The following is a 13093-nucleotide window of genomic DNA, read 5'->3' on the forward strand; positions in this document are numbered from 1 at the left end:
AATAGCCTACTGTTGACCGGAAGCCTTACTGATAACGTAAACAGTTGACGAACCGTTACTGTATGTGATGGGTCGGACACACGGTATCGTTGCAGTAAAGCAAGCCGGAGGAAAGCAAATGTCATCCAGGAAGGCCGAAGGACGAGAAAATACGTCCATCGTACTGTACTACAAAAAGCCCGCACATGAGTGGACCACACAGTTCAAACCTGAGTTGGTCAAGGGTCAACTGTGCTATTACTCTCACCCTTTTCAATCCCTCCTCCAGATGGGTCCATAAAAAGGGTCTGGCTGGCCTTTCTTGGGAATTTTAAGTACCTCAGAAAGATTTAGCACCTCATTTCTCATTGGGGGCTACGGCCCGGCCCGCTCTCGGAGGTAGTCAGAGCCACTGAGCAGATGGCGCGAGGTGGGCACAGGTCTGCTGCTGGGGGCAGAGCAGGGAAGGGGGGAGAGGGAGCTGTGCGGACAGGGCCCGTGGGGCAGGGCGGGGAGGGGATGGACAGGACGGAATACAGAAGGGAGAGGGGGAAGAAGGGAGTCAGCCAGGAGGAAAGAAAGAGAAAGGAACAGACGGGGCTGGAGAGAGCCCCACAGAGCAGGCACCAGAGCAGACAAGAGGTCTAGGGCCAGTGCAGAGACAGGAGGGGAGCAGCACCCATTTGGGTCCCATTTGGAAGGTGGGGAGGGGCAGGAACGGCGCCAGAAAACAGAGGCAGAGTCGAGAGGGAAGGAGGCCCCACCTTGGCGGAACATGCGCATGGCGTCCAGCAGGCGGGAGCCCCGGAGCTGCGCGCGGAGCAGGGGCACGTCCAGCTGCAGGAGCCCGGCCTCGCAGTGGTCGCCCGAGGGCAGGTCCAGCTCGCTGCTGCTGCTGACGCGGCGGGAGGATGCGGAACGGGGCTCCCCGGCCCAGCCCTCTGCTACGGGCAGGAAGCAGTGGACGAAGTGCAGCTTTGATTTCCTGATGGTGTCAATGAGGGCGTCCTGCCAAGGGGAAAGGGACAGGCCTCAGTGGATTCTGATGGCCTGGGCCGTGCCCAGGACAGCATCTCTGCTCCTCACAGGACGGCAGGTGTCCCGCTGCTGGCCGAGACATGCCAAGCCTGGACAACTCCACCCTCATGAGGCCCGGGGGCCACTTGGGCAGCAGCACTGAACAGAGGACCCACCAGTGGCGAGCGAGTCAGAGGGGGATGCTGAGTGGGTACCGGGCAACCTGGTGTGCCCAGAATGGCCAGAGGAGCCCCGAGAGGGCCCTGGCGCCTGGGCAGGCACACTCACCACCTGCAGCTTAATCTGGATGCACAGTGACTTCTTCTTGACAGCCGCCATGCCCGTCGTGAAGGTCTTCCGCATGCTGGTGGCCCGGCGCAGCGCCAGCTGTGAGCCACCCTCCAAGCCTGCGATGGAGCCTGACAGCACCGTGGCGCTGCCTGCCCGACCCAGAAACAGGTTGCTGATGATTTTCCTACCAGAGGTGGAAGGGCGAAGGAGGGAAAGAAGTCACTTTGAGAGACTAGTAGAGGGTGTCCTCCCAGTTCCTAGGACAACCCCAAATCCCTCGTATTGCCACGGCCAGGGGCCTGGCTTATCTGGCCTGGGGCTGCATGCCCCACACCCTAGAGAGAAACTGCAGGGAAATCTACAAACAGGAAGAAGACTAAACCAGTGTGGGGCACAGGGGGCAGAAGTGCGATCTTCTCTTCTCCATCACCAGGGAGGGCAGAGGTCCAGGGTGCCAGGACAGATTGAGCCCAACACTCCCTACCATACCACATAATCTGTGTATGACATCTACTGGTTGTTAGCTGTCCCCCACCCCCCGGCCCCCAACTGGGCAGGGAGTTTTGTTTTATTTACTGTCATCTGTCACGTATCTAAAAGAGTAGGCACTCAATAATTATCTGCTAAATAAACAAATGGATGACAGGCCTTATGTGACTGAGGGGTTTCTAAGGCTATTCCTGCCTTCTTTTAAAGTTTTTTATTTGTATCTTATTTTATTTTACTTTTTTAGTAATCTCTACACCCAATATGGGGCTTGAACTCACAACCCTGAGATCAAGAGCTGCACGCTCTTCTGACTAAGCCAGCCAGGCGCCCCATTTTTTAAGTTTTTTGTTTGTTCGTTCATTTGTTTGCTTTTGTTACTCCTGCTTTCTATGAAGAACGTGGAAGTGCCATTCGAATTTCAAACTATAGGTCCCTCCGACCATGTCCATCCCACTTCTACTCCAGGAGGCCACCCCCGGGCCCTCAAGACCGACTGGCCTTGGCTGTCCCCTCTCAGGGAGCAGAGGCTATCCACCCTGATGGTGAGGGGGTCTCTGAGACCAGGAAGCCCAAAGCCAGCCCCGGGGATGGGACGTGGGCAGGGTGAGCGGTGCTCTTACTTCTGGGAGTCCTGCAGGAGCCGGGGGGCGTTCTGGGTGGCCGGGTTCTGTTTGGTGTAGCTCAGCCAGCCTGCCACGTTGTACTCGACCCAGTTGGTACCATGGCTGTGGCCCAGCAGAAAATGGTGCGGCTTGCTGCTGCGCAGGAGGGCGCTTTGGCCTGAGTGTGGGAGTAGGAAGGTTCAGATCATCAGGGCACAGGCCCCAAAAAAGCCCAGGGACTCAGTGAGCCCTTCCAGGCAGTACCTTCTAGACCCATATAAGTGGGTCCTCTGGAAAGGAAGCAAAGGAGCCCTCCGGGGGAAACAAGTACCTTTTTTGTCACCCTCCTGGGGGCCATAGTAGGAGAAAAGCCGCTCCAGGAGGGCGTCCTCGGTGGCCCCTGGCACCAGCGCCTCCTCTTCCAAAAGCCACAGCAGGCCCCTCGCCTCGTCGGTGCGTGCCAGCGAGCGGACCTGTGGAGAAGCGAAGAAAAGCCACGGTGTCCCACGGAGCCCCTGGCCCAACCACGCACTATAAACTTGCTACACATACGCACGCGCACTGCGGCTCCTGCCACTCGCAGCTGACACCTTGTGCGGCAGCTGGGCAGCAAGGGGAAAGAGGGAGCCGGACAGAGGTTAGAGAGAGAAGCCCACAGCAAAATCTCCTTCCTAGGAATTGTGTCCCAAGTCACCAAAGGCTGAAGGCTTTCCGTGAACCACCCTCATCCTCTGAGAAGTCACAAGGGCCTTGGGTGAGCCCATGGTGCCCTCGCTCCCTGGGCATCACCTCCCAGGCAGATTAGACGAGATAAAGTCTGGAAGGCCCCGGGCAGGGGGCATGGCCCAAAGCAAGCTCTCAACCAGCGATGGCTGTGGGGTTAACCCTGGTCCTCCTGTGGGGGCATCCCAGAGAGGGCTCCGAGCACGGCAGGTGGGACTCCTGCAGGGTCAGAAACTCAAGTGCCGAAATCGTAAGGCTGGTGGCTTAGGAGATGTAACAGCTGGAACGGGCGGAGTCGGGATGACAGCATAGCACGTGTCCCCATCCAAAGGGAAGGGCCGTCCATCAGCTGCAGCCAACCGCTGTTCTGGAAGAACGCTGGCCTAGCGTTGGGAAACCCTCCAGCTTTTCAAGAGAATTCTGATTTCTAACACCCTATGCGGGCCACACAAACCAGGCCTGTGGCTGTTTCTGGTCTGAAGGTACCTTTTCCATGGCATTTCCAAGACTTCCTTGAGCAAGAAGGCTGAAACCTTTCCTACACTCCATTCTTGCCTGGCTTTTTGGGACTGGGGGAACAAGCGAAGTAAGAAAAGTGCCATTTTCCCTTTCATTTCACCCAGCTGCCTGCATCTCCCCCCACCCCACGGCTGTCCAAGGGAGTCAGTGTGACTACCAGGAGGAAGCAGAATGTGGCCAAGGACGGAGGGGGAGCTAAGGTTTCAGAGTGGCTGGAGCTCCATGGCAGGACTGGGCAATGAAACCACTGGCCAGTGAGTGGCAGGCTCAGCACCGAGGGGCCCCTGTCCCCAGAGATGCCAAGGTCCATCAGACAGGGAGAGCAAAGAAGGGAAGCGATAGCCAAGTCCCATCCGAACACACTATCTGACACACTGCCCCTCCTTGGCCACACAGACTGACTGCCCCACATCTCCTGGGAATGGCAAAGGCTCTCAATGGAGGCCGGCATGGGAAACAGGTGTCAGGAAAAGAAAAGCCAGCTTCCCTGGGGGCACATGGAACTTGGGCACTTAAGTACTTGTCCTAAGGGGGACACTCACTCTCCCCGGGGCCCCACTCCCTTGCTAGCACAGCAGGGCCTGCCCACAAGGAAGAGGGAAGAGGAGGAGGCCGGGGTCAAAGCAGAGGAGGGGAGCAACAGCCTAGCAAAAATGCCAATTGTCTAGTAAAGTGCCTTCTGAAACTTCCCTAACTGAAGACAATCAGCAAATGCCAAGTGCTCACCAGGCCAGCCAGGCCCCCAGGCAGCAAAGTGCCCACGATCCTCGCCCAAAGTGTGACAGAGCCTGTCCCTAAGGTTGAGGGGTGAGGGCTCACATTTAGAGCGAGGCATACATTCCCTATTTGCACAGACTCCTCGCCCGCTCTGCTTGGCTGCACCAGTCTCTTGGGGACAGCGGGAGGAATGACTATGTCCTCTGGGTCCAGCCCAGCCCTCACCACCAAGGAGGAGACAACAGGGCTCCTGGCAGACACATGTGGGGCTCAGCCAGGCGCAGGACAGGGCCTGAAGAGGAGGGAGCAGGTGTGCCCCCTCCCCCGCCCCCGCTTGGACCCCTGGGGGCTGGGGCTGGCACTGCACTAGGGCAGAAGGAAGTGCCCCCTCCCCGGCCAGAGCAGCCGAGCAGCAGCAGCTCACACAGCGAGGGCTCGACTGAGGCCAAGGGACAGACAAGGGGAGAGAGGGTCAGCCCAGGCCCTCGCTGGAATTCCTACCAGGGACTGATGGGAGGCTTGGTCCACAGCTGCCACAGAATCACCCACAGCTGGCTCCAAGTCGTCAAATGCCAGCTCAATGTTCTCCTAGGAGGGAAGGCAGAGAGAGGTAGTGAGCACTGGCCACTCGAGGCGTGCAGCCCTATGTGAAGGCCAGGAGGGGGCGCTGGGCTAGCAAGTCCACCCTTCCCTCCCTCTCAGGAGCTCCTCCCCTCCAGCAGCCCCTAGGAACAAAAGTTCACCACCTCCCAAGGCACCACGTGGCCTTTTTGGACAGCTAAAATTCGTTTAACCTTCTGTAACCCTGAGTGAAGGTCCCCTATTCCTGTTACTTGCACCAGCTGACGAGACGACGCGGAGTAAGCCTACTCTCAACTTCACACAATCATCCTCGAAACACCTGCAGACAGCTGTCATTTGCTTCCTGAATCTTCTCTCATCCAAGATAAATATCCTCCCTAGTTCATTCATCTTACCTGCCCATGAGGTAGGATTTCTACATCTTGTCCCATCCGGGACACTCTTTTATGGAGGGGCCCTACATAATCAATCACCATCTTAACAGATCAGGAGCCAGGGAACCAGGGAAGGCCGGGCCCGACCCACATGGAGGCAGGAACTGCGTGGTGGCAATTCACGGGGCCTAGTGGGCGCCTTGAGGGCGGGCAAGGAGGGGCTCTCAGGGGCCCCGAATGCATCTGCAGCTTCTTGGACAGCAAACTCTCTGCAAAGTGAGGATGTAGTCTGGGGCAGGATAAGACTACTACTCCGGGATGCACAGGGAGACAGAAATGACAAAGAGCAAAAGCAGGGAAGGGAGCCACCCACGGGGAAGGTGGGGTCTTCCCTCTCCACAGATGTCCTCCCTGTGGGAGCCAGGAAGCTGAGGCTGGGGGGCAGGGGCCAGGGGGTGGGCAAGGCAGAGGCAAGGTCAAGAGCTACCTCCTTGTATCTTTCTAACTCCTGCACAAAGGTGCGCTCGTGGAAGAGTCTCTGCAGCCGGTCCTGGGCGTAGTTGTGGCACAGCTCCTCAAAGGAGGCTCCGCGGGCGGATCCACCCTGCTCAGGGTTCTGGAAGCCCGGCGTGTCCACAATCATCATAGAGCAGAGTGAGTGCTGGCTGGACTTGAGAGCCCTTCACAGGAAGAGCCTGGGTCAGGGCTGGCCAGGGCAGTACCGCCGAACAGGCCCCACGGGTCTGCCCGTGGTACCCAGGCAGCCCCGTTCTGCCCCAAGCCAAATCTCCATCCCTGCCTAGGTGCCCAGGACCCTGATGGGGAGGACGTGCCTTTCCTCACCCGTGAGGACAGTGAGCCCTCTGCTGGTGGAGAATGGCGCTGTCTCAGCGATCCCACCAGCACTGAGGCATCAACTCCCCCTTTGTCACGGCAGGAGGCTGGTCAGCTCCTGGGCCCTGCCTGGCACTCACCTGTTCACCAGGGAGACGAGAAGGGTGAAGAGCTCACTGTAGAGGCCAGACGCCATGCCCTCTAAGCACTCCAGGGCACTCAGTTTGGGGCCTGCGGGGCAAGAGCATCAGCTCTACCTCTGGCCCCCTGGGGATGCCCATGGGGGCGGGGGTGTGTGCTTTCTAGCTACCCAAGGTCAAGTCAGCATGGGGCCCTGGGGCTGGGCCTCTCCCTCTGATGGAAGCATCTATTCACCCCAGCAGTCTCCCCACGCCAGAGCAGACAGCAACGAGGCCTGATGGGGCCTCCCAATCACAGCCATCAGCCAAGGGGCTCCGGGCACCTGTGCCGTCTCCCAGGCTGCTCTCCTCGGGGCCTTGGCGGAAGGAGGTGGAGCGCTGCAGCGTGCCGCCCTTGTGCTGGTGCTTGAAGATGGCCGAGGACAGCTCCTCCAGGCTGCAGCCCAACAGGTATGCGGCCTTCTGGGCCCACTCGTGGCGGGCAAACTGCTTGCGCCCAGCTATGGGGTAGAAAAAAAAGGATCTGGCATCTTGGGTCTTTCTCCTTAGTCCACTTGGTGACCGCTACGCCCTTTGGCTCCCATGGCCAAGAACTGGGGAGTGAGCATCTTCTGGTGTTAAAACCAGCCCTGATGACACCAGAAGGGCTTTAGGCAAAACAGGGACAGCCAGAGGCTGCCAGCACTTCCTGTGTCCCTTGCAGGCCGGAGAGAGAAGGAACAGGTCCTAAAAGAGGAGGGAACTCCACACCGCTGCCACCAGAGGGCACGCAGGCAGCTCTGAACATCTCTTCTAGAGGGCTTGGCCTCAGGGGTGCCCGCTTGGGGGAGGACAGTCAGAGGATGAGCCAGCCCCCCTGTGATGAGCACAAGAACCACTTGCACCCATGGGGGCCACATCACGAGAGAGTTCTAGTGCCTCCCCCTTCCGTGAATACATCAGGACCCTCTCCCTTACCTCCAGGCGTCTGCCAGGGGAGACCACCAACGCCCACACCCACCCATGGCCCAACAGTGGGGAAGTGGAAGAAGCCGCGGGGGGGAAGGGAACAGCCCACGCAGACAGACGCGCCTCAGCCAACATGTGTCTAATCACAGCAATTAGGGAAAGCTAACAAGAAACAAGGTTTTACCTTCGGCAGCTTCTGTAAGGCAAAGGACCAGCATGCAGCATGCAAAGAAAAACAGCGTGTTAGCAAACAGTCATCAAGTGAGCCCGCCAGGCCCACGGGAAGGGACTGTGGAGGGGCGTGTGTGGGGGGGTGGTTTGTGAGGATGAGCAGGCGAGAAAACGGAGCCACATTCAGACTCAGAGACGCAAAAATATACACAAGCGCACACACACAATCTCAAAGGAGTATGTCTACGGATGTCATCACGCTCACACACACACACACACACACACACACACACACACACACACAGACCTACGAAGACACCACACATGTACACACCCGCACATGTGCACACATACACACATCCTCTGGAACATACTGGAAGCTCTGACGAGGTAACAGAGCCTGCTCAACAAGGTCCCTGAGCTGACACACCCAGATCTGTCCGCTGGCGGACAGAGTACAGGGTTATAGGGAACCTGGTCTCGTCACCTCCTCAGAGGGAAAGAACTTTCTCAAGACACAGCCGCACGCCTACCCGCAGGCCCACCTACACAGTCTGGAGACAACTTCCTTAACTCGGAGCCTGCTTCCTCTTTGGCGGGGATGCCACCTGCTGGGACCGTAAGGAACCTGACACCTGCTCCTCCCGGCGCCCACCCGCCCACCCGCCAGTCTTCCTCGCTCCTGCTGAGCAGCCTGGAGCCCTTCCCATCCCAGGGGAAGAGGAAGTCAAGGCCCAAGGCGCTGTTCAGAGGCAGCATCCCTCTGAGAAAGGGGAGGAAGGGGTGAAGAGGTGCTCCGAGTGCCCACCCATCCACGGAATCTCAGAGGAAGGCAGCAGAGCTCTTCCAAGCCAGACCAAGCTCCAGCCATCCACAAGCCCCCAAGTCCCAAGTGCAGAAGCTGCAGCCCATTTGTTACCACGGTGCCTGCTGCCCCCTAGTGGTCTCCACCCTGCCATGCAAGAGGAAGAGACGCCTGCTACCAAATCCGTGAAGTGAAGGCAGGAAAACTGGCCTCGGAAAGCCGCAAGACGGCAAGCCCACCCTACCCCGTCTAAGCCCCATGGAGGGCATCCTGAGGGGTCCCAGGATATGGAGGCAAAACGAGTCGGAGCAGCTAGGCCTGGGATGCTGAGAAGCCTCACGGCCAGCAGGCGCCCTCTCCACCCTCAACCAGGGGCTTCTCCCAGGCCAGTCCCCTCCACTCGGACAGAACAAGCCCAGTCCCCAGAGAGAGCCTGGGGTCAGCACCAAGACGGGACAAGGTGGCCTCTACCCCCCAGGGAGGGGCCAAGGTCAGTTACCCGCTTGCTCCTCGGGGGCCTCTGTCAGGAAGGGAATAAGAAGGAGAGTTATTTCGGGGGACTGCTCTGAGTTAGACCTTTTTCTTTCCCCTCAGCCTCCGAACCACCGCCCCCCTGCTCTTCACAGTTCTCGGCATCACTGCCGTCCAAGGCCGGGGCAGAGATGCTTCTCCGGGTGCTCGGAGCCTTCTCTGAGGTGGGGGACTGGGAAGAGGCACAAACAACAGAGGGGTGTCTGCTAAGAGAGAGGTCTGTGCTGGGTGAGGACGAACGGAGCGGCAGGGCCTCCACAAGCTCTCCGGGGCGATAAGCTGCGCTGTTGGGACCCATTGCACGTTACCTTTGGTGGCGCCTGCAGCCCCCAGGTGGTAGATGGCGGCCAGGATGAGCCAGCAGGCTTTCTGTTCATCTGGGGAGATGCCCAACACCTTCATGGCAGTCTGCAGCTTACTGAACTGCTGAGCCGCCTTCTGCTTCTCCTCCGGCTGCAGGGACAGACGGGCACGCTGGCACCGCATCTCGGAGGGGCTGTCCCTGCTGGCATACCCCCATGCTGCTGGGCCCTCAGGGAGGGAGAGGCTAGGGAGAGCCGCCCAGCTAGAGCCAGGATCCTGCTCCTCCCAGGGGGCGCTCCAGGCCGCTTGAAGCGGCCCCTGCTCCCAAGGCCCAGGACTGCCAACCCCGGCCCCACAGGCCCCTCACCTTGGCCAGTGGCACAATCCCAAACACATTGTTCTCTGCCAAGTGGTTCAAGTGGAGCTCTGTCCTAGGGGTACAAATGAGGCATCAGCACAGTGCTTGGTCCCCATGCCAAGGGCCATCTCCCTACCAGGGTGGAGACAGATGGATCCAGCTTCCAGACTCTGAGTTTTGTCTGCCCATCATACCCTGCTATCAGGCCAGCCGCCGCTGCCTTCCCTAATTGGCCTGGACGCCTGATCAGAGCACTAGCCTCCCTAGGACAGGTCACCGGAGATGCTCCGGTGAGAGTGTCAGCCAGACCCCTGAAAGAGGGCAGCGTGAGTCAAGGCAGGACAGAGACCATGCTCTCAGAGACAAGAAGAGCTAAGGAGGATGATATCCCAGGGCTGCTTGCTCGGCCTTATCATTTATCCTTTTCCCACAGAACAAAGACAGCAAGTCTGAAGGTCCAAAGGGAAGAGCCTGGCAGACGAACCATGCTAGGGAGCAGGGAGGGCCAGCCTGGAGGGCGCTGAAAAAGGCTCGGGGCTTTCGGCTCCAGCGTGGACTCCAACAACCGCTCAGCCCCACACTAGCCGTGCGACTACAGGCAAGTCCCCGAGCACCCGCATCTTGCCCTGCTTTCCTCTGCGGACCTGGTTTCGGGGATAGCAGAGGTCCTAGCAAGGCCCCGGGGACACCGGAGGGTCAATTCTATGCCTGGGGCTTGGGAGCTCCCGTCAGCTCACTGTCCCGTCACCTTGGAGCCTCATATGTGGCAAGCATACGATAAACAGACGGGATGGGATGCAACCAGATGACGAGACCCAAGAGCCATCGGTGAGCTGGAGTCCAGAGCACCCCCCCCCCAATTTCCTTGGCCCCATCTCACCTGAGGGTGCCATCCCCACAGGCCAGCAGATAGTAGAAGACATTGAACGTGGCCTCACCCGCTGGGCGTCGAGCCACACGCAGCTTCTCCAGAAGCATCGTCTACAGCACGGGAGGGTATGGGCAAAGAGGGTGTTGCCGGGTCAAGCTCCTCCCACCCCACACCAGAAAGAACTGGGCCCCTGGGAACAAGCGGCTACCGCTCACTCCCCACCAGAGGCCAGCGCCAGGAGGAAGAAGACGGGCCCAGCTCCCGGAGGGGCCCTGCTGCCCTGCCCAGGCCCCCGGCACAGACTTCTTAGGGAGCTGGGCCCTTCGTAGTGAGATGTTTCATCTAGCCTGCGAGGGGACCAGCCTCGGCTGGACCTTACTTTACTGACAAGTCAGTCTTAACCTGGGTGAAATTAGCCTGAGAGAAGCCCCTGAACACAGGGCCAGGGCCCCAGAAGTAGGGTGCGGCCAACCCCAGGGGTGTGCAGGAAGCTGAGCCATGCCCCAGCCAGGGCAGGAGGCAGGGGGCGCAGAAGGCTTGGGGGACAGAAGACACGGTTGGGGGGGGGGCAGAAAGGTGAAGGTCCAGAGTGGAGCCAACCAGCCCTGCTAGAGACAGGGTCCATTTTGTTGGGGTAGAATCCCAGGAAAATGAGGCACAGGAGAGAGCCTAGTTTCTAGGGCCTGAATCCAGGCAGCTGATCTCTTACTACCCTGAAGGTCCCTCACCTGGATGGAGGCTGAGGCCACCTGGCCAGCTTGGTCGAAGTCCAGGGAGAGGATCTGGGAGAAGCGGGTAGCGTTGCCGTTCATGATGGTGGGGCTGTTCCCAAAGGCTTCCAGAAGGCTGTACAGAGCCTGCCACTTCTCCACTGCAAAAGACAGGCCGGGGCCATCAGGAAAGCCTCCAGACACCCAGTGCAGGCCTATTCCGCCAGCACGCAGGCTCGGAGTTACTCCTACCAGATTGGCCGGGACAGACGGGTTTTGAGGGGCACAGAGAAGCCAGGGAGAAAAAGGGCAGCACCTACGAGGCACTTCCATCCCCACCCCCTCTCAGGTTTTCCAGGAGTCCTATCTCACCGGAGAACACCTTGTTCCCACTGGTGCCCGCGATGGTGGCCAGGTACTGCACCAGATGCTGGCAGCTGGTGGTCTTGCCGCTGCCGCTGCCTCCCAGGAGGATGACAGACTGGTCCTGGCGGCTCATCAGCATTGCCCTGTACGCGGTCTGGGCCACGGCATAGATGTGGGGCGCCATGTCCTCCCGCCGACACCCCTTGAACATGTGCATCACCTTGGGGGGGAGTGGGAGGAAGATGGAGGGGAGGGGTAAGGCTCTTAGCTGGTCCCACTTGGACACCCCTTACTCCCAAGGTCCACCTTTCTGGGCCTTTCACTGCAGGAGGGCCAAGGCCATGCATGGAAATGCAGATTCTAGCCCAATCCTGGCCTCTGTTAGAGGTTAGGTGGAGGGCCTCCTGTTCCCACCCCCTGAAATGACTCCTCTTCCCAAGGTCAACTGCGAGAGTGGACAGGAGCCCAGCGGGAAGCCAAGGGGAAAGGGCAGAGAGCCAGGGAAGGTGGGGTAGGCAGTACACGGCTGGGTCCACGAGGCAGCATGGTAGCCCGGGGTCGCCGCACCTTCTCAGAGTACACAGCGGGGGCCCCGCGGGGGCTGAGGACGAGCAGGCTGGGGCCGGCGTACGTGTGCAGCAGGCTGGCACCATAGCGCTGGCGCAGTGTGTGGAGGACGCTGGACTCATTGAGGTATACCAGCGAAGCCAGATCTTCTAGACGGTCGCAGGAGGGAGCATTAGCCTGTGTGACAGGACAGGCGGGCAGGCACTGAAGAAGCAGAACCTGCCCGCCCTGCCAGTGGACAGGCCTGTCCTGCCCAGCCTACTTCCTGTGCCCTCCACCTGCAAACCTTCTCCACATCGTCCTCATCCACATCCAAGATGGCACCGTCGTGGTCTAGCTTCACGCGCACCTTCCCTTCTGGCGCGCTGAGCTCCTCAGATTTGAGCTGACTGCCTACAGAGCGGGGACAGACCATCAGACACAAAAGCCTGGGAACCTTGGCCACCCTCTTCGGGCCCTTTGTGATCTTGCCTCCTCCCCACTATGTCCCTGACCTCTCCTCACTCACCACCCAGGCCTCACCGGACCCAGATGGCACACCCAGCCCCGAAAACTGAGAGGCCCAGGCATCTGTCCCCTGGGTCTCCCCAGACTCACCCAGTGAGAAGCCTTCCTTATGGACCAGCCACACCTTCTCTGTCTCATACCAGGCCTCCTCAGCGGCAATCTGCTCTTCTGTCTTCACCTATTGGGGTGGGGGGGGGGATACATAGTCAGTCCTTGCTCTGGAAACAGAGTCAGGAGAGAGGAGACACGTGAGGGGAAGTGCTTCCAGATGAGCCACTGGGTAAGGGGGATAGTGGGGGGGAGATACAGAACAGGAGACACCGAGGTGTCAGAGGAAGAAGGTGGGGAAGCAGGGAATGGGGGTGGTCCTGAGGAGCCCTGAGGACGAGGACACAGTTAGGGACCATGCCAGCCTTGAGGATCTGGAAGACGGGGACACTCAGAACTCGAGCCCAGAAGAGACCAGACCACAAGAAAGCAAACCAGGTTCTACCTTCAGCCACCCTCTTCCCCACCTCCCCATGGAGCCCACAGGGTCGGTGTCCTGAGCCCACACACTGCCCGCTGGGCTGCCGCCCACGGTTACTGTGACCTCTCATGCCCAGCTTCTGCCTTCAGCCGACTAACAGGCCCTCCTTCACCAAGCTGGGAAAGGGCGCTTCCTCAAGACCTGAGGAGAGAAGTGTCTA

The 13093-nt window shown here is 59.5% G+C and overlaps 1 protein-coding gene across 12 annotated transcripts in view; it reads right to left on the bottom strand.

Annotated features, from left to right (window-relative positions):
* The window catches only part of MYO18A (myosin XVIIIA), a 93837-nt gene that overhangs the window by 33876 nt on the left and 46868 nt on the right, over positions 1-13093 (bottom strand). For 11 of the 12 annotated variants that reach the window (XM_087854650.1, XM_087854649.1, XM_087854641.1 and 8 more), the window contains 16 exons: positions 12495-12582; positions 12184-12290; positions 11898-12074; positions 11337-11550; positions 10983-11125; positions 10264-10364; positions 9393-9456; positions 9031-9175; positions 6591-6767; positions 6268-6358; positions 5781-5973; positions 4839-4925; positions 2710-2851; positions 2397-2556; positions 1285-1471; positions 744-987 (listed from right to left, as the gene is read on the bottom strand). In XM_087854650.1, the coding sequence (XP_087710776.1) occupies positions 744-987; positions 1285-1471; positions 2397-2556; positions 2710-2851; positions 4839-4925; positions 5781-5973; positions 6268-6358; positions 6591-6767; positions 9031-9175; positions 9393-9456; positions 10264-10364; positions 10983-11125; positions 11337-11550; positions 11898-12074; positions 12184-12290; positions 12495-12582 (2320 nt within the window). Of the gene's footprint in view, positions 1-743; positions 988-1284; positions 1472-2396; positions 2557-2709; positions 2852-4838; positions 4926-5780; positions 5974-6267; positions 6359-6590; positions 6768-7399; positions 7412-8690; positions 8712-9030; positions 9176-9392; positions 9457-10263; positions 10365-10982; positions 11126-11336; positions 11551-11897; positions 12075-12183; positions 12291-12494; positions 12583-13093 lie in introns of all 12 variants that reach the window. The other variant, XM_087854651.1, reaches the window with a different exon arrangement.

This window comes from Ursus americanus, chromosome 23, assembly GCF_024610735.1.
Source record: "Ursus americanus isolate L20-20 chromosome 23, mUrsAme1.1.p, whole genome shotgun sequence".
Classification (NCBI taxonomy): domain Eukaryota; kingdom Metazoa; phylum Chordata; class Mammalia; order Carnivora; family Ursidae; genus Ursus; species Ursus americanus.